Raw genomic sequence first — 20,458 nt, 5'->3', positions numbered from 1 at the left:
TCCTGTGCCAAACCTCCCCCTCTTACATTCACATGCACACAAGTGTACACACAACACACTTCGGAGAGGAAGGACTAAATGAATGATCAGAGCACATTGTGTATCTGCAACTCACGGAACGATGCAGGGAACAGGGATGGAAAAATGTCTTTTCACTCCTCCAGTCGCAGCGATATTAGCTACAATTTCACACACGCCACTGCACTTGAACACGCAAAATTACATGCACGCACATGAAAATCTGACTCCTCTCCAGGGAAGCAGAAAGAGATCACTGGGGGCTTTGTCAGTCAGTCTGCAGGTTCAGAGCGGAGGGGGGATAAAAAGAACAGTTAAGAGGCACATTTGTGAGTGTGTTTGTTGAGGGATGAGCGTGGGTCTCCGTGTCTGCATCCTCTGCGCCTAATACTATTCGGGAGTCCTTAGTTCGTCACTCAGCGGCAGACGGAGATCTGAGGGGAAGAGATGGCCTGTGTGCCTCTGGCGGTTGTCCTGTGAGCAATATCAGGCTGCTTTCTTGACGCCGTGATGGCCAAGATAGCGCAGGACGGTTCCCTACTGAATACTCACATGAAAAATAAAGAAACCACATGAACCTCCATTCTGTCCCTCAGACACACAGACCCACACAGCAATCTGTTTCCATGTCTCGGCAGCGTCCATGTATGATGTGGTGAAAGCGTAACCAGGGACTGTACCCACCACATCTGCAGGCACACTGGAAAACAATAGGGGTGTGAAAATGAGCGACAGACATCTTACCACACATACCGCAGTCACCTATAAATGGGAAAAAAAATACCGTAGCGCACACACAGACGCAGATACTGACACACACACTTGCACTCAGTCTGCCTCTCTCCCACACAGCACTCGCGCGTTAGAGATGCCTGTAAAATGTGGACACAGAAACCCCAATTCTAATTGTGAAACGACCCTACGCTGCAGAGCCTGCAAAATCTTTAAGCGCTCTCTTTCTCATTTCTTCTGCGACCGTTTATTTGCGCTGAAAATATCTGCACGTCGCAGCGCCAGCCGACACAATGCACATGTGGTAGTCATCAATCATAATTATCATGGTTTAAAAAAGCCACAGCTGTTATTTGATTTTAAAAACAAGCCATAGCGGAGCGCCTTCCAACGATACGTCAAGTTGTCAGCGGAGGCCTTGGCCTGCACAGCAGAAATGTCTCTCTCTCTCTCCGGCTTCCCAATGAGCTCGTTGGAGAGCACAGCCGAGCTGAGCTGCATTCAACCTTTCCCCATGACTCACCACTGTGTGTCTTTATTTTTAAACATTTTCTCTCTCCATTGCTGTGTGTTTATTCTGTCTGAGTGAGGCCGCTGTTATGGACTTCACACAACGTTTGTTTATGGCTTCTTTAATCAGGACCAGATAATGGAGAGTTGTCTCCATCCATGGGCGCATCCCCAGAAGCTGGGTGATGTATGTGCGTGTGTGGCTACGTGTGTGTTGCTAAGCTTTAATGATCCCCCCCGAATGTTCCAATACATATTTTTCTCGGTAGAAAATTAGTGCACAGACACTGAAACGGATTAAGGTGTGTATGTGTATTGTTCATGAGGCCCCATGAGGTGATTGTGTGCTTCCTGTGTTGTACGTGATGTCACCCAGTCTTGATTATGTCAGCTGGTTTATTGTTACTGCTGCTTGTGTCATCTCCATGGCAACTTTATTATCACTTATATTTACTTCTGACTACAATCAAGCAGTATAGTGAATTAAACTTGTATGAATCCCCAAATTACGGCCTGAAGCCAGAGCAAAAAATGGGACGAACATGAAGTATCTGATTCACATGACATCATCACAATAATGTTGTTGAGAGGGGGTCTCAGGAAGGCATCCAATCTCAGCAAGAAGTTAGAAATTACACATTATTTGTTAAAGTGCTGAAATTCACTGAATTGTTTTGCTTGTTACCAAGTAATTGGTACTAAATTTTTGAATTAGATTACACCATGTCACTGATATTTTCAATATAAACTGAAGGCTGGATGGAAGAAGAAGATTATATGGACTTATAATTAGGCTATAATATTTAAAGGCATGTACCCTTAAAGTCTGATACCTCCTAAAAATCTGCAGTCTTTTCTTTGAATGTTTTGACACCTGCATTATATACTCTGGCTTGTGGTCTCCTTCTCCTCCTCTTTTACTGGCTCATTGCTACCTTTCACGGTGCATTACCACCAGCAGCTGTCAATATGCAAATGTGCACAGAGGGCTGTCAGAACACAAGAAACAAACAATACACGGACCTGCTTGTGATTAATGAAATTAGAAGATTAATGCCCTACTTTGCTGTTACAGCAATATTATTAGAGAATCACCCCCCCCCCCCACCCCCCCACCCCCAATCAAAAGCGTCTCTGCAGTCAGACCTCCCAGGAGGGGGGATCTGTAATAGGAAATTCCTATGCAGGGAAATTCACATGCCATTATTATGCTTTCGTAAGAATAATATAATCAGTGCCAGCTGAGGCTGTAAAGACGCTACACAAGGATCTGACCTACTCATGGTGAAAGGACACAGCTAACGTTGCAAGCTCATCACACGGTGAAGACACAGCTCCTTCACCCAAAGTGACAGAGGGAGTCCACATCCAAGCGCCCGATGTTAAATATCATACCAGTGTCGGTATACTGAATTTGTCACAACTCCTACATATGACAGCCTACTCAAATAGCCAAACTGAGTATTGCTATGCAGTGTTTTTTTCCAAATCTCCCCTGAATATAGATCATGCCTGCGGATAAAATCATCCAGCCCCCCGTCAGCTTGGCTCACTTGACAAACAAACAGCGAGTGTGTCAAAACTCCCAATTGCAAAGGGCTTCTGAGAGCACAGTTTACACTTGCTAGCCCGGTGGTCTGGCTTTATGAGCAATGGTTAGTGTCATACACACACACACAGACACACACGCACATACAAGCCTCACTCTTGAAGACTCATGCGAGACCCCAAGGGCTGTGAAAGCAAAGAAGGGGTGACGTAACACTTCTTTGCTTTCATTGTGTTTATCAAAGAGATGACCTTACATGACTGAGGCCACGAGGTTATGTATGTTTTCTACCAGAGGCTGACACATAAGCTGTCCTCTTATTATCCCCAGTGTTAAAAAAGTAGGTTAAGTGTGTGTGTTGAATGAGTGTGCGTGTGTGTGTGTGTGTGTGTGTGTACATGCATGCATGTATCCGAGCATCCTGCACCTCTCCCTCTTTGACCGCAACGCAGCTGCGTCAACACTCACCCCCCAACACACCCTCTCACGTCAGAGTGTGTGTCAGAGACGCGGAGGAATGGAGTGTGTCTATGCTACAGCAACGAACAAAGGGGGAGAGGAGGTGGTCTCCTGAGAAACCTGAGGAAGAAAAAAAGAAGAGGAGAAGACAGAGGGGGAGAAACAGTGTGTGAGAGAGAGAGATATGGAGGGAGACTGAGGGGTCAGATCTCAGGGAAGGTAGAGTGAGACATCTGGAAAAGAGAAAGAGTCACTGGGACGAGGAGGAAATTACAGCTGCCCAACAATGATTCATTGGGGAAAATTCTCCTCTACATCTTCCTCTCCTCCCTCCCGTCCTCCAACCTCTTTACCTACCCCTCTAACCTCTCTCTGCACTCCCCGCTCTGGATGATTGATCGAGATGTGAAAAAAAGCATTCAAAACAAATTACCTTCAAACAACGTTGATAAGGAATACACTGATTGCACTTCGATACTGATGCTAGCCTCCTTTTCTCTCTCCAGGGATCTGAGCATGAACAACATCAGTGAGATCCAGCCCAGAGCCTTCCACCGACTGCACCTGTTATCAGAACTGTGAGTACAAAAATCATTCAGCTCACATTCAATTAATAAATCTCCATCGTCACAGCTCACTCATGACAAGAAACAGCCATTCCCCGAGCCGCTGATACGCGCAGACCTCATGATGGGGATTGATGACTCTGGCCTGCCTCTGATCTCTCCTACCAAGAAAATGCCTGCAGCAACAGGCTCGTGGATCCCGGGACTGCTGCACAAAAGAGGGAAGCAAAGGGAACCTGATATTCACTCAGAGAGTGACTATATGGTCGAGTGTTTAGAGAGCAGGTTCTATGCTCGGCATCCAAGCCGCCGCTTTCTTGCCCTCCTTGACTTTGTTTCAGCTGGACGGCTCAGCAGGAGCAGTGCACACACAGACACAAGCTTTTGCCAAGACAAACATACACTATAGGAGAACTTCAGGTCAGGATTGGGGAGAATGAAAAGAGCAAAGATCTATGTTTTTCTTGTTTATCACATTAAGTATAGGTACGACTGGGTATTGTGTTTGATACAAAATCTTTTGACAGAGGTGCCAATGCACTAAGTGAATTAAATGGTGACATAAACAGATATGAGTTATGCTTTTCTGGGCTGGGAACTGTTTTTCTTTTTTGGCAAAAAAATTGAATTCAACAAACTAAACAATATGTTTAAGTAAGCAAACAAGATTAGGAATTCAGTCTCTGCCCCGAATTTCTTCACTGCTACACTCTGAGCAACAGACACACTTCACAAAGTCGACAGTATTGGTTTCATTCTCACAGGGCTGATGAAAGCGCACACGCTGCAGCAAAATCCCCAACTTTTTTCGGTTGACCTGGCTGATATCTGATTTGACCACTCAGCAGAATTCAGCTAAGTCTCAGTTTTACAAAGGCTGCCCACAGATATGCCCTGAGGGTTTGAATGTGTGTGTACGTGTGTAGTTATTCGTAGGGGCTTATGTGTGTATGTCTGCCTTCACCTGATTCTTTTACTTCTGAAGCCTGCAGTGTGTGTGTGTGTGTGTGTGTGTGTGTGTGCGTGTGTCTGCATGGGGTGTTTGAACAGTCCGCTGTTTTCTTTGCTAATTCTTGCAGCTGCGGCTTGTGAGGCATGAGCTAATGATGATGAAAGTAAAAGGTTAACTGGAAAACCATTCAGTTGGTTTTGACTCACAGTCAGGCTGGATCTGAAGAGTAGAATGAAGCTGAACAATGAAGTTTTGTGACACCTTGAAGCTCGGGACTTAAATTCAAGACTTTGATTTATTGTCGTTATTGAGTTGCTGATCTGAACTTTCGCTGTCGTAAAAAAGAACAGAAAAGCTCAGATATTGCTGATGGCGTAATAATCAGAACCACACAGTGCAGAGTGATGCTTAACATCGATGCTGACATTTGCCTGCGTTGGGGAAAAGGGGGGTGGGGGTCTTGGATGCAGCTCCACCTGCAGTGTTTGTCCAGAGACAATCCTCCCAATGTTTTACAGCCCCGTTGATCTTGCTTCCTCTGTATCGCTCTCATGTTCTGACACTTTATGGAGACGTTCTGTTGCTTTGTAACTCGTCCAAGGAGGATGTTCCTGCCCTAAAGCCAATTTTTATAGCCTGCTGACCATTTCTGGAGACATGCTGAGACGACGATAATGTTCCAAGGCACGGAGAAGCACATTTCTGACATCCACTCCCGGCTTAGGGAGATGAGGCATAGAAGGTCATGGTAAACACATTATAATTACAACAAGTTATGACACTTAGAAAAACAAACGGAGGCTCTAAACACAAACACGGTCGGTTTGAGAGCAAGAGCGTTTGATGTGGGTACACAGCACTTGTTGGTAGCGCTAGGAGAGGCAAGGGCTCAGGCAGGTTGTGACTGGTAGAGTGATAAATTGTTTGATGTTGGGCTCTACCTCCCTGCCTGCCCTCCCTCATCTCCCTCCTTTTCAATTCACTTCTACACAGTCCCCCATCTCCATTTTACTGCAGGCAATTGCAAGCTGTAGTCAGTGCCTTTGGTCGTTTTTCTACTCCCCCCCTTTTTTTTTTTTTGGCTCTCTCCACGTTCCTGCGAACCAAAACAAATGTGCTTATGGCAATAACTCCAGCTTTCATCCTGTTTTACACTATGGGGAGGAGAAGGAATAAAATCTTATGAGCCACATACAGAGTGTCCTTCTGAGGAACTGCTCATAAACTGTATCATGCTGCCTCATATCTCTCTGCTCAGTTCCATAGTGTCAAAGTGAAAACAGCTAATCCCTTTGAACTTCAATTGAGGTGATTAAATGTATTCACAAAGCAGGTATCAAACCTCCCTTTGATTCACTGCGGCACTAATATTGATAATAAGATGTAAGTGTAATTGCCCGTCCCTCAAGCCCTTTCTCTACCTCTAACTCCTTATTTCTTAAATCTCACTCTATTGATCTCAAATCCCTCTCATTAAGCCTTCATTTAGGGCTTTGATCAGTAAATCGTCTCTTAATTCAAACACACAAACATGCACGCAACTGACAGCCAGACGGAGCATGAAGAGAGGCAACTCAGAGGCAGACTGCATGTCTATAGATTAATGAGAGGGCAGCAATGCCCACATTCTGGTATACACTCCAAGACTGGTTACTCATCTACCTGACATATCAAAGACATCCTTTCTCTTCAAATGTTCCGCTCTAATATCAAAGATGCACCATCTATTCCTGATCTAATTGCACCTTGGAACGAGCAGAGGGTGGTTTTAGGTGAAGCTGTCCCCCTGAAAGCCTTTCCTGAAAACCACTTTAGAAGGCGACAGTCCCGTCTGCCTATCATCAGTGTCAAAGTCCATGCTGCTCGTACCTCTGGAGATCACATTTCGTTCTGCCTTTTTCCTTTGACTTCCTTCATAATCACCCGTTTAGGTCGAGTCTCTCATGCTCATCTTATCATTATCTGTAGCCATCACTCACCTCCTAAATACAGAGCTGAACTCTGCCCATTCAACATGGCCTGACAAGTAAAACAATCATTGGTTTTATTTAAACCCTCTGTCAATGTTGGCTTTTGCCTCTTTTGACGCACACTATTAGAAGCTTAAGTGAAAGTGTGTGGAATATGGTGCAATCCCCTGCTACCTGTGCAAGACTGAAGTCTGAATCAATATAAGCTCGCCTTCGACAGTATTCTCCAAACCTGGAATATCCATCGAGCCGAGCGCTCTGAGGTACTCTCCGACTATCACGCAAATGAAATCCAAATGTAAGAGGAGGGAAGTGTTGAGTGGAGGCCAGCGCTGCCCTGCTTGTCTTCCTTTTGGTGATAAGATTGTCTGCTGATAGACCAGGAGTATGACGTAGGTGAGGGTTAAGGGGTTACAATATTGGCTGTCTTGGTACTCCAGGTGCACCACACAGCTGGGACTATCTAGGTCAATTAAAACTTTTCCTTTAACTATTGCCAACATTGGTTTTGCTTGCTGCTTGTCTCTTTCTCGCCCACAAACATGTACCCGTACACACACACACACACACACACACACACACACACACACACACACACACACACACACACACACACACACACACACACACACACACACACACAGAGTTTTCCGCGTCTATATTTTACTCCAATAATTTCAGAGGTTAACGCCGGGTTAAGTGGTTGACCCTCAGGCTGGACCTTGGAACAGAAGGAGGGATAACATTTCTATTGATGGACCAGGGGTGAAAAAGGCCATACATGCATATGTACTGACAGACACACCCCCACACAAACTGCCCTCGCTCTGATAAGACCTGTTTATCCTCTCCTTCTTCTTTCATCATCCACTCCAATCAACCATCCTGGTCCTGCTGCCACTATGACGTCCTATCACTACCTGAGATATTATCCCGAAATATGATGCTGTCTAGGTCTTTAATCTGTCTTTTTATTTATTTCTTTGAGGCAATAGAACATGGTGATACATAGGATAATCAGCAGTTGGTATGCTTCAGTAAAACCCTCACTGATCGGCTCTGATATCAGGGTGGTCTCACCTTTGCTATCATCCATCCCACTTCTCTCCTACTCGTTTGAACTACACTGGGCTCTGTTATTTTATCTATGAATCACTTCAATAGAGCTGAATTATGCTGAGGTGGAATTTTTATCTACACAATCCAGGGGCCAAGAAAAATTCTAACCATCCCCAAATCAAATTAACAGAAAAAACAGTTGGAGCCGTGGTTTGACAAGAGCAAGGCGCCTTTCATTAGAATGAGATTGATGTGGAACAACTAGCAGGCTAAGTACGGAACATTCACTCATACGTACGATCATTTACACACACGTACACACATAAATACACACACTGATATCATGGAAACACTTGGTCAATGGCAACTGCCGGTGTTCTGTTGATGTCTATCAAGAATGTCTGAACATTTCTTTCCTTTTTCAATATCCATCTTCACTTTCGAAGTAATTATCCATTTGACAAATGAAGTCGGCAAAAAAAGCATGATTCCACTCTAATGCTGTTTTGGCTCCAATGGAGCAGCTAATAGAGAAAGGCTGGTTGGCAGTAGGACATGGACATCATACCATGGCCTTAACTACAATGTTTGTTTTCTAAAACTCTAAATTACTGCCCTCATCATCCCCCCAGTGAAAAGACATTTATTTTTCTTTGGTGCTACCCATATCTTTTTTCCGTCCAAAGCGTCTGTAACTAATCATTGTGTTTGAACAGGAACCAAAAGAAGGCACTTAGGGGTCTTTGCAGAAAGAAGCTTAGATCTGCTTTACTGGTGTCAGGACCTCAGAAAGGCCTATTGAAACAGTTACCCCTGGAAAAGTAGCTCTTGAAATGGTCCCCGGTGACCAGCTTGTGCAATAGCAAAAACTGAAATGGTATTGAAGTAGCAGGCCTATCATCCTCTAAGGGACAACAAATGGACTTTATACAGGTTTATGAGTGAAAATCATATCTAAGAGCCAACTGAACTCCTTTATCTTGAAATAAGAATGTGGAATTTGCAGAGCATAACAGAAACCTGTATACCGCTGATCACCTCTCTATATTCAGACATTGTGTGGCGCAGTGGAAATGTGAATGAGTTTTAACTGTGGTTTGAGAGGCATGACGAAATGGCACCACAATAGCCTGGATAATGATCAGTCAATTTTGTATTCCAAAATACCGACGGGCATATGCATCTGTGTATACGTGTGGGTGTGTGTGTTTGATAAACACGAGCCCTATAAGAGTTCTAAACTGGGCTGAGTGTGAGATTTGGCAGGCGTGGGTGGGGTCGTGTGGTTTGCCACTGCACAGTAATAAGACTGAGACATGTTGACATGAGTATCAGATGTCAGAGGGAGTTTGCCGGGAGCCCTTGGCCATTACCATCTGGATGATAGTGGCTTGGAAAGGCAGGCAGAGCTCTTTATCAATATTTCAATATCCTGGCACCAATGGAACAACTCAGGGGGAGGCAGGCTGCTTAGCATAAGGCTGAAATGTCAGGCAAATGTCACCTGTAGAGCAACGGTGCGAGGATGCCAATGAGTGACTTTTAACTTGTGTGTGTTTAATAAAAGTGGGTGGTCTCGAGCTGTGAAGACCAAATCTGTGTTTAAACTGTGCTTCCAGCTCATGACCTTGGGAGTTACTCTGTTGGACTGAATGTTATTTATTTGGACATCTTATACACACTCACAAATGACCATTAGGTGCTGTGTTTGATAAACAAACTGATTGGATTGCTTGAGTGAATGTGTGTGGTTTCTCTCCCTCGCTGTCCTCAAGGCCCCTCAGAACGGGCCCAATTTACCTCAAGGTCATGGAAAATAGCACATGCACATTCACACTGCACACACATGCGCTGGTGTGCACATACATGGTATACACCTTATTATACACATAGACATAAACACACTAATTTGCGCACAAGCAAGTATACTTTGACGCTGCACTTGTTGACCCAGTCTCAGTCTCATTCAATTCACTCTTTACTCACTCATCAGGACTCCCAGGATTGGTTAAGGTTTCAGGGTGTGCTTTGGGCCAATAGCAACCACATTGAAGGGAATAGAATATTGTTATTTGCATACTGCCCCAAGAGTAACCCCGAAGCAGGAACTGAAGGCTGAAGGCATATCACAGCTCAATCCAAAAACGTAGGATAAGGCAAAAGGCAAAACTTCTCTTATGAGACTTGTAAAGTTTTTAGCGCATGTGCTTATATTTCATTTTTCACTTTTATATTTCGCTTTCTCCCGTTTGATCTCTGTGTTTCTCTCCTAGGCGTATCTCAGGGAATCAGCTGAGGTATATCCCAGGCCACGCTCTCCAGGGTCTCCACAACCTCAAAGTTCTGTAAGTAACCTCCTCCTCCCTCCCTCCTTCCCTATCACACTCGGGTGGTTCAGTCCTCATCCCAGGTGGGTTGTTCCACTCCAGCATTCTGGAGGGATGGAGTTGTGCTCCTGCCTTGAATAAAACACACAGGCCATGCATCATTAACTGTAGTTAAAGTTTATGGGCTGGGGGAGACCTGCCCTGCTTGCAGTTCCTTCATTCCCAAACAAGCCCTGTTTCAGTTGTAAGCATGCACACACACACATACACACACAAATACACACAGGTGTAATGCAGGGACCTCCCAGTCACACCACCCACCGAGATTACAGCAAGTGACAGAAGAAAATCACTTAAAAAACGCCATTCGAAGCTGTTCTCTTAACACCCCATTTCTCAGACTGTGTGCATAGCCTTATGATCCATGGCCACCAACTGTTAGCACTGCCGTCAAGTATTAAATCACAAAAAGGTGCAAAGCAACCATAAAAACCATGGTACTTTCTGACTTGTGACGCATCTAATGAGTTGCGGCCATATTTCTATTGGGTGCAAGACAAGGGTATTAAGGAGGTTTTCATAAGCCTTGGCAACCATCTCAATTCCTTTTGGACCCTGGCTGACAAGAGTTTGAGAAGCGCTGCCACAGAATATAAATTTAGCTGGAGAATTGCGGTTTGTAATTTGAGGGAATCTGTGGGATTACCAGGCACACAAGTTGATCTTCTTTCACCTTGTGTTGTGAAACTCACCGACACAGAATGAGCGATCCAGCCATGAATCTTGGGCTATTATGTCATTACTGCAGAAGGACACACGTACGCTGAATTCATATCCTGAAGTCTGCAAGCATTCACGCTTCTCACTATAACGCCCTAGCAAACATTGGACAGTCTCTTTGACCTCAGAGCAGCTGAGCTGTTGGCTTCCTTCCTCTATATATTAGTTAAAGTCAGGCTGTGTTAAACACAAATGGGTAACCTCAAGGTCCCTGCTGATACAAACACACACACACACATAGAAGGTTATGAACCCAGAGTGGAGTACAGCGAAGCTCCCCGTAGGGAATTTCTTTGAAACAGGAAAAGGCTGAATTTGATGTATTTATCATGGCATCATCATCCCAATGGAAACATTCTCCTGATCCCCTCGAACCTGAGCAGCATTTCTCCTACACTGAAGCAATCATTGTATCTTACACTTGAGACTATTGTGAAATACGTGAGTGCGAAAGCATGAGACACACTGAGTTATGTAAATAAATACAGCGAACTACGCATCTTGAGACATCTTATGCCAACAGTATAATCATCACTTGTGGCCAAATAAGTGAAAAAAACAGCATTGCAGCTGGCATAAAGGTTATTTCACACTCAAATAAAAAGACAGAAAACTCTTAGAATAATTGTGAGCTCAGATGTTTAACTGTTACGAGCACAAGGCCTTACACTCACAAAGACTGAATACTGTGGTACTATGATGCCACGATAAAGGCGTCACACTGAAGACTATACTCCTGATATTGTCAGACGACTGGTCACGATAAAAACTTTAAAGAAAGAGGGAGAGAAAGACAGAGAAAGCAAAGGAGGGAGAGGAAAGAGAGAGGGCTATTGTTTGCTGCCCACTTCCTCCTCGCTTTTTGCTCCATTCTTCTGAGAATGACATCAGCAGCCCACCCAAGGAGCTTCTCTTTCTCTTTTCTTCATTCTCTGTTTCTCCTCAAGCTTTCACTGGCCCTTTCCTTCTTGTGTCAAATTTCGCTCACGATGGAATTATTTGTTCTGCTTGATGTGCCCTCACGCACACCATATACACTCCATCATGTACAGACCTATTACACCTACAACGCAATAACTGGTATGTCTTTCAGGATGCTACAGAACAACCAACTTGAGAGACTTCCTGATGATGGTCCATGGGACCTACCCAACCTACTGTCCCTGTGAGTCTCTCCCTCATATACACACACGCACGCGCACACACACACACACACACTAATTATGCTGCTCTACCTCATCCTCTGGCCACCCACCCACACATCTCAGCTCTAACCGCAATGCAGGTATAGAGTACCACTGACATATTACAGACCATATCCCAATAGTTCTGCATTCAGTGCTGTACTGCCTGACGTCGGGAGTCACAGCCTGACTGTGTCAGTGTAGTTCATGGTAGCATCTGGAAGCCATGAGGGAAACAGCAGACACTGCAGGCCAGGGAGAGCATCTCCAATGAGCTGTGAAACAACCCCATTTTCCATCAATTCCCCTCTCTTCCTCCTCCGCTCCTCTCCTCCGTTCTTCTCCCACCACCCACACTGCTATCCCCCTGGCTAATGAGAGTGTTTTGTGGCATAATTGTCTCATCTGTGGGGTCAGTGTACTTGTGTGTGTGTGTGTGTGTGTGTGTCAGCGTGAATGTTTGGGCCGGTGCTTGCGGACCACCTCATCTGTAATTCCTCAACCTTAGCCTTCTCTCCCAACTTTGTACCGCACACATACTCCTCTGCTTTCCAAATTAATAATTTTTTGTAAATATCCGTAAAGCCATTTCCTTCATCACACACTCACATTGCTGGGGTTTGAACTGTGGGGGTGGGGGGGCATGCACAAGTAACTATTCTACCACCTACAGCGTTTCCCTGTCTGGTATTAAGCAGTCCTGCTCTTCCTCAACACCAAGCCTGTGCACACACTCACACATCTGTGCACACATGTATAGCACTATGGCTCAGGGTGTCCTTGTGAGAGTGTATGTTCAACCTCACAATTTTCTGTCACGATGATGTCTCTGTCTATGTCTTTAGTCTATGTATGTGTGTGTTTGTGTGCACACAAGCGTGTGAGTGTGTGGTCTCTCAATTTCTTCACACAGAGATAGTCTCAAGTAATGAAAAAACACATGCACACACACACGCATGCACGCACACACACACATACACACACACACACACACACACACACACACACACACACACAATACACACACAGTGCCAGTGTATAGAGACGCACCTTGTCATTACAGTAATGATAAGCCCAGCGGAGAAAGATTACTGGAAAGGCTTTGGAGAGTGAAGCTTGTCGGCGCCTCTCACTGACATAAAACACGCCAGGTAAAAAGAAAGAGAGACAGCATCTCAGACAACACACAGGCTTTGAATTGGTATAAATGTATCAAGGAGGCTTTCATCTGAAATAAATCGCGTCTTAATCTCGGACAAGAATCCTTTTGTCAGCAGAGAACTGAGACTGAGTCAGGAAATTTGTCTCACCATTCTGAAAAGGCTAATTACAACACAGCGCGAGTGCTGTTGTTTAGTTCGGTGCCATCAGAAGCAGACAGACGTGTTTTGGGTCCCAACCCACAGGTTAAGCTGTGTAATCACTACTGAGGAGTTCCACAATTCACGTTAATCAGCTTAACCCTGTTTTTAGAGATTTGACTCGATGCTAGTGAAACATGCTCCTCCAAGTTCTCCCTTGTATAAAGATTTTGGCCATCTGGAGAATTGAACAAGTGGAGGCAGGTTCCACAGATCTCCTGGATCACTTAGGAGAACTTTCTCTTTCTGTCTCTATTTCTCTTTGCCGTAATCGTACCTCAGACTTTGATGTGATGGACAGGAAATAGTTGCTGCTTTATTGGCTTCCGTGGAACATTCCTGGTTCTGTCTGGGCCTTCTGGAGACCTGGCAGGTCCACCCAGAGGAGCAATTATTTTGCCCTAGAGAACAACCAGAAAGTTGAAGGGTCTTCCGCAGCTTTCATCCTGCGATTAAGGTCAGGGACAAACAATGTCCACAGTTGGAGGGCACAGGACGGAAAAGGACGGGGTTTAACACTGGGAGGGGGACAAAAAAACAACAACAAAAAAATGTGAGCTCAGGAAGTAGACAAGATGAAAATTTCTTGAAGCTGTGTGTGCACGTATGCACATTCATGTATATAAACATGTACGCTGGAGGGTGTTTCCCTGCCTGCCTGTGTGTGAGCATCTGCCAGTGTATACAGTGCCTCTGCTGATGGAAAAATTCCCTGGGGAGAAAAGCCCAGAGTTCAGAGTTCAAGTTCAGATTTCACTTTGATGATGCTGTTTGTTTGGCGAAGCCTCTGATGGGTGAGGAGGCTGAGGAGGAGTTGTAGCGCGAGAATCAAAGAACCGCAGTGGAAGATTGATAAGGGAGGATGTTTGAAAGACGAACAAGAGTTAAGGAGTGAGACGGAAAGGGGTTCGCAGCGGCTGGGACTGCATCAATGAAGATGTACGAAACAAAATGTGAGTGCGAGAGGGGCCGGAGGGAGGAAAAGGAGATTAATGAACGAGTGTGAAGGGCCAAAGAAAGAAGAATAGCAGGAGGAAGTGGTCTCAACTTGTCAACTCTGCCCTGAGGGGATCATTCATCACAATGGACAGTGTGTATGCATGTGTGCATTTACGTGGGGTGTGTGTGTGTCACTGTCCACACTCACTGTCTGTAGGGTGAGGGACACAGAGGGAGAGTGAGGACAAAAATTTGTTTGGTTGAAGAGATGAAAGTGCATGTGTGAGAGTATAAATATATATATATATATACATATATGTGTGTGAGTGTGTGTCCGGTGTCATAAATTCATCAGCTGAAAGGAGCGTTTGTGTCTCAGTGGTTGAAACGTCAGGGACTGATGGCGACAGCGGGACTCCAACGGAAAGAGTCAAGGAGGGAGGAACAGCTGAAGACGCATCTTTAAATATTCCTCCCTCCTTCACTTTTTCCCCTTTTCCAGACACTGAGGGAAGTTGGCTTTACACAACATAAATAAAGTGAGGTAGAATAAAACAGACTGGCCGCAACTGTTCCTACACGTTTGTGTCTGTGTTTTTCTCATCTTACATTTCATACGTGTCTGTGCTGGTGAAGTTTGACATGGCTTATTTAGCATGGGAATAAATCATAAATGAGGAGCTTCTAAGAAGCTGCAGCAAAGATGAAAGAAGGAGAATTAAGGATGTGTAATTCTCATAATAACCTTCCTGTAAGCCAAAGTGATTCAGTGGCACAACACACAACCTCTAATGCACACACAAGCACAGATACACATGCACATAAGCAAACATACTGTTCTTAGACTTAGTGATTATCTCACCCTGCAGGCGTCTTGATGCTAACCTGTTGTCTGAGGTTCCGGCTGGGGCCTTCAGAGGGGTTCGCTCTCTAAGACACCTGTGGTTGGACGACAACTCCCTAACAGAGATCCCGGTGACGGCCCTGGACTCTCTGCCATCCCTGCAGGCCATGACCCTGGCCCTCAACCAGATCACACACATCCCAGATTATGCATTCACCAACCTCTCCGCCCTTGTCGTACTGTAAGTGACATCTTGATTTGTTTACTTAAAACTCTCCTGAGTCTGGCTTTCTCAGCTTACCAGGGAAATTATTTGTTCCGTTGACTTAGAACAGGGCGGTGATGACTGCAGTGTGGAAACGTTTTTGAGGAGGTAATTTCTGATTTGTTGAAAAATATTTGTGGCCTTTTTCCAGGCATCTCCATAACAACCAGATCCAGAGCATGGGCGCGAGATGTTTTGAAGGTTTACACAGTCTGGAGACACTGTGAGTATCACACACACAATCACATGCAGGCGCACATGCTTTTTGGGCAGCAGTTACTACAAATCGAATGGAAGACATTTTCACTATTTCATTCACACACACACACACACACATGCATGCACGCACACACGCAAGCACGCATCTTGAAGTGATTTCATATCATAGGCCCAAATGAGTACCTCCTCTGTTTCCCCCAAACACCGATGCAGCCCCTGTGATGACAAAGTATCCACAAGTATCAACATTCATTCAGTACGGTGATGTTTACAACAATCGCATTGCCTTAGAATAACTCTAAGATATATGAAGCACTCCCTGAAATATAACCTCAAAAAAGCAATAGACAGGCAATAGTAAAAGTCATCATCATTCACTCACAGCATGTGCATGACTGCAGCCTTATTTCTTTCTGTGTGTGAAAGCATACTTGGAACAAGCGAAATCAATGTGTTTTTATAAATCAAATGCACCGAATGTGCCAAAGAATAATGAAGTGTAGCGCTAAATCATGCAGTCATAATGATTAATATCCTGGTAATTTCAGCAGGTGCTTGAACGTTTTCAAAACCGCAACCAACAAATGAGCGACAGGAATGCGAGGATGAAAAGTTCCTCTCTGATTACCTTGAAGTAACATCAACAGATCCCTCTGTGTTTCGTAAAAGTAATTGCTAAGCAGCGCTGAGGTCAAATATTATATGGCTCAGCGTGGCCACAGGAGAGTTGTTTGAGCGTACGTGCCGTAGCGTCGATAACTAGATCCTAACCACACACCAATATGGAAACCGCAGGAAACTGACACAGTCTTAGGAAGGAGGTGGAGAAAGAAAGCGAGCGAAATGGTGTCTCCTGCAAAATTCATGGTGGTCTGATGAAAACACCATTTCTGGCATGCTACTTAACAACCTGTTGAGGTGCAAAAAAAATTATGCGTTCCTTTTTATGAGCATGTGTGTGGGCACATGCATGCGTGTGCAGATAAGCAAGCACTTCTGCCTGTGCACCCACAAGCTTAACGCTCGACTTGAAAGCCATTATCCATGCTGGGAAACGTGAGGGAACAGGGTGCAAGTCAGAGGAGCCGTGGTTAAGGGGATGAAGGGAAACTAGAGAATGAGAAAAAGAGGGATGGAGCTTTCTGGACCAGAATAGTGTGTGTTAAAGTGTTTGGGCCGTCAGCGGCGAGGAGAGACAGATGATTCAGCGGGATAAGATGACAGGTGTCATTGACGTGGGGATTGCGCTGGTATGAGGGGTTAATCTCTCACAGCGGCCTCGCTTATGAGAAATACGAGAGACCATCTGCATCACCACCACCCTCCCCAACCCCTAGTGTGCATTATAAAATCATTACTACGAGGAGCCGTCCAGGGGACTGCTGGAAAACGTGACAGCATATGCAAACAAGACAGAGCAGACACAGACAGACAGACAAACATTTCACAACATCCACTGCTGCTCGGGGAAAAACACACATATATATCTTGAAGTACTTCATCAAAGGCATTTTTTTGTTGTCTTATACTTGAAAAGAATAAAAATAAATCCAGTTGACAATGACTTAGTACTGCTAGATATCCTTTGACCTGGACGGCTAAGAATTATCACAGACAGCACACATAGATGCACGCATACCCCGGCACATGTCTTAATATGGTAAAAGACATACCATGTATATACAAACATGCACTCTACACACTTTTTCCCATGTACACCAGCAAATCCACAGTGCATACTCATGTACAGACAAGAAATACAATAAAACCCCTGTTCCTGCCACCTGCGTGATTAGCGGTGTTTTGATACAGCGTTTCCTGGGAAACTAATCAGAGACAGACTCAAATAATCAGGTCAGAGCAGCAAAGGTCAAGGGTCACAACCAGACTTCACACTCTACAGCTGTCAGCCTCTGACAGAGCAGAGGAAATGACTACGTATACATATGCAATAAGACACACTTTCTTGCACACAGAATATCACATGTCATAGTCGATGGTGCTAAATATATACATATATACAGTATAGATATATATACATAATTATGACTGTTTATCTTACTGTCTCGCTGTCAGGGATTTAAACTACAATGATCTGCAGGAGTTCCCTGTGGCCATCAGGACACTCAGCAAGCTTCAGGAACTGTGAGTACACACACAGAGAGAAACACACCTGCCCGACATGACTATCATGGTTGCGTTATCCCAAGTAATCCCGTTAAGTGATTTTAATGTGGCACTCGGATACAATCTCTCTCGCCCTAAGCAGGTGCTGCCTACACACCCACGCACCGGCTTGCCTGCACGTACACACAAACACACACACACACACACACACACACACACACACACACACACACACACACACACACACACACACACACATACACTGTTTTCCCTCAGCTTCAGCAGATGTTCCGCAGCGTGCATATGTGTCACAGATACAGTGTATGTGTGCGTGTTTACATCTCATTTATCCAAAAATGTTTTTCAGCTGTGCAATGGCAGGTGCAACATGAGGACATATGACTTGCCTCTCGCTCACAAGCACACTCTGTCTCTCCTCCAAACACACACACACACACACACACACACACACACACACACACACACACACACACACACACAAAATCAGAAACATATTGACAGACTGCCTGAGTAACAGTACGTTTTTATATTTGCAGGGGCTTCCATAACAACAATATCAAAGCCATCCCTGAGAGAGCCTTCGTGGGAAACCCTCAGCTCCAAACCATGTGAGCTTCATGCTTTATGCTACACTGGTCACATACTGTATTAGATAAACACGTAATTGCTATTTCTTGTCAACATCGTGTACAACACAACTCATTCCCACAAACAAATTAATCAGAATATGTCCAAATATTTTTTTTCCTCTTTCTTTTCTTGCAGTCATTTCTATGAGAACCCCATCCAGTTTGTGGGAAAATCCGCTTTCCAGTTCTTACCTAAGTTGCACACACTGTAAGTATGTGGTCAGTAGAAACCATTCCAGTGAGTTAGCCCAAACACTGTTTAAATCATCTTCTGTCCCCAGCAGTGAGAGTTGAGTGGACATGTGTAATGGCCTACTGAATGATGTTGTGTTAGCGTATTGCTGTGCCGTGTGTTGATGTGGTAAGAGAGAGTGTGTTGTAAGAACATGTTGAATGGTGTGACTTATGATGTCTAGTGAGACGGCCAAAACAGCCTGTGTTGATGTTGGAGGAAAGTTTGATGGCTGAAATGAGCTGTTAGACAAGGTCTGTGTGCACACGCATATGTGTGTGTGTGTGTGTGTGTGTGTGTGTGTGTGTGTGTGAGAGAGAGAGAGAGAGAGGGAAAGAAAGAGAGCGTTTTCTGACACTTTTCTTCCTGTTTGACTGCAGTTCCCTGAACGGAGCAACCCAGATCCAAGAGTTTCCCGATCTGAAAGGAACCACCAGCCTGGAAATTTTGTGAGTGTCTTATACACACACACACACATACACACACAAACACACACAGTATTAAGTCACCTAGCAGGGCATCCCCATGTACAAAAACAAAGAATGCGAAAAGACATAGTGGCTGAGGACAGACATACAATCCCACGGGTTCAAGGACATAAGAGATAAAAGGATGGAGGGAGATACGGATAAGCAGGAGGGAGGCACACACAGAAAGCCAGGAGAAACAAAAAGAGAGCATATGTGTGTTTTAGGATTCAAGGAGAGAAAGGGACAGAACAGGAGACTCAGACAAGGGATAGGGAGGTGTGAGCTAGTTATGCCAGCCAGTGACAGGTTTGGCGAACCTACACAGCTCCCTGTCTGACCGAGTTAGACTCACAGAACTGGGGGATCCTTTCGCTTGCTTGCACTTCAACAATGATCAGAGGATTCTCTTTTTCTTTATAGGACGCTGACTCGGGCCGGTCTCTCAGCTCTCCCTCTGGATCTATGTGAGCAGCTGCCTCGCCTCAGAGTGCTGTGAGTACACACACACATGGGGGGGGGGGGGCGTGTTAAAGAGTGAGAGGTAGAAAAACTGATACACAAAACCCAACTGTGGAGAGTTGTGGCCTCAAGCAATCATTTGTACAATCACTGTGCTATGAAATCCAATCACCCCCCCCCCCCCCCCCCCAAAAAAAAAAAAAAAAAATATTGTCCTGCTATATCGCCTTGCTAACAGAGCGCACTGTTCACCCAAATAATCCTGTCACCCCCATAATTTCCCACGCTATAAATCCACAGCTGGTCACTGTGTTTATGTGTGCTTTGTGTGTGTGCTTCGTGTATTGTTGTAGGGAGCTGTCTTACAATCAGATAGAGGAACTGCCCAGCTTTTACCACTGCTCTGCACTGCAGGAGATGTGAGTAGTTCAAGGCCCGACACAACTGCATGCACATATGCATCAAAATCAATATTTTTATCTGTTCTCCTGCAGATTTTACACTGTATTAATCTATATCTGTATGTGTTTTTTTCAACAGAGGGCTACAGCATAACCAAATCAGGAGGATAGAGTCAAACACGTTCCAGCAGCTCGCCTCTCTCAGAGCACTGTAAGTCAGCCGGCATTGTACATGTTCATTTTCTGGTTCCCAACCTTGGGGGTCAAGACATATCTGAGGTTTCATCAGATGATTAACAGGATGGGAAAAACAAAACATAATTCTGCTGCACACAATTTTGTATATTTTTTTTTCTAAATAAAACAATGTGTGGAGAAATCACTC

The 20,458-nt window shown here is 44.8% G+C and overlaps 2 protein-coding genes across 7 annotated transcripts in view; one reads left to right on the top strand and one right to left on the bottom strand.

The window, feature by feature from the left end:
• Positions 1-20,458, bottom strand: part of LOC143326805 (uncharacterized) — a 57,529-nt gene that overhangs the window by 29,981 nt on the left and 7,090 nt on the right. Inside the window, exon 1 of one of the 6 annotated variants that reach the window (XM_076740741.1) lies at positions 19,566-19,700. The exons of 2 other annotated variants lie outside the window; for them this stretch is intronic. Coding sequence is in view for 1 of the 4 variants with exons in the window: in XM_076740740.1 (XP_076596855.1) it covers positions 13,157-13,164 (8 nt within the window). In the remaining 3 variants the exon portion in view is untranslated. Of the gene's footprint in view, positions 1-13,156; positions 13,180-13,744; positions 13,971-19,565; positions 19,701-20,458 lie in introns of those variants that run through there. 3 more of the 6 variants (XM_076740745.1, XM_076740743.1, XM_076740740.1) reach the window with 3 other exon arrangements.
• Positions 1-20,458, top strand: part of lgr6 (leucine-rich repeat containing G protein-coupled receptor 6) — a 35,575-nt gene that overhangs the window by 10,768 nt on the left and 4,349 nt on the right. Inside the window, exons 2-13 of the mRNA XM_076740737.1 lie at positions 3,775-3,846; positions 10,089-10,160; positions 12,016-12,087; positions 15,276-15,491; positions 15,667-15,738; positions 17,811-17,879; positions 18,419-18,490; positions 18,648-18,719; positions 19,124-19,192; positions 19,634-19,705; positions 20,026-20,091; positions 20,213-20,284. Of these exons, the coding sequence (XP_076596852.1) occupies positions 3,775-3,846; positions 10,089-10,160; positions 12,016-12,087; positions 15,276-15,491; positions 15,667-15,738; positions 17,811-17,879; positions 18,419-18,490; positions 18,648-18,719; positions 19,124-19,192; positions 19,634-19,705; positions 20,026-20,091; positions 20,213-20,284 (996 nt within the window). The remainder of the gene's footprint in view (positions 1-3,774; positions 3,847-10,088; positions 10,161-12,015; positions 12,088-15,275; positions 15,492-15,666; positions 15,739-17,810; positions 17,880-18,418; positions 18,491-18,647; positions 18,720-19,123; positions 19,193-19,633; positions 19,706-20,025; positions 20,092-20,212; positions 20,285-20,458) is intronic.

The sequence above is a fragment of the Chaetodon auriga genome, chromosome 10 (genome assembly GCF_051107435.1).
Source record: "Chaetodon auriga isolate fChaAug3 chromosome 10, fChaAug3.hap1, whole genome shotgun sequence".
Classification (NCBI taxonomy): Eukaryota; Metazoa; Chordata; class Actinopteri; order Chaetodontiformes; family Chaetodontidae; genus Chaetodon; species Chaetodon auriga.
The sequence above is the reverse complement of the archived record's forward strand: the minus strand, read 5'-3'. Positions and strand labels throughout refer to the sequence as shown.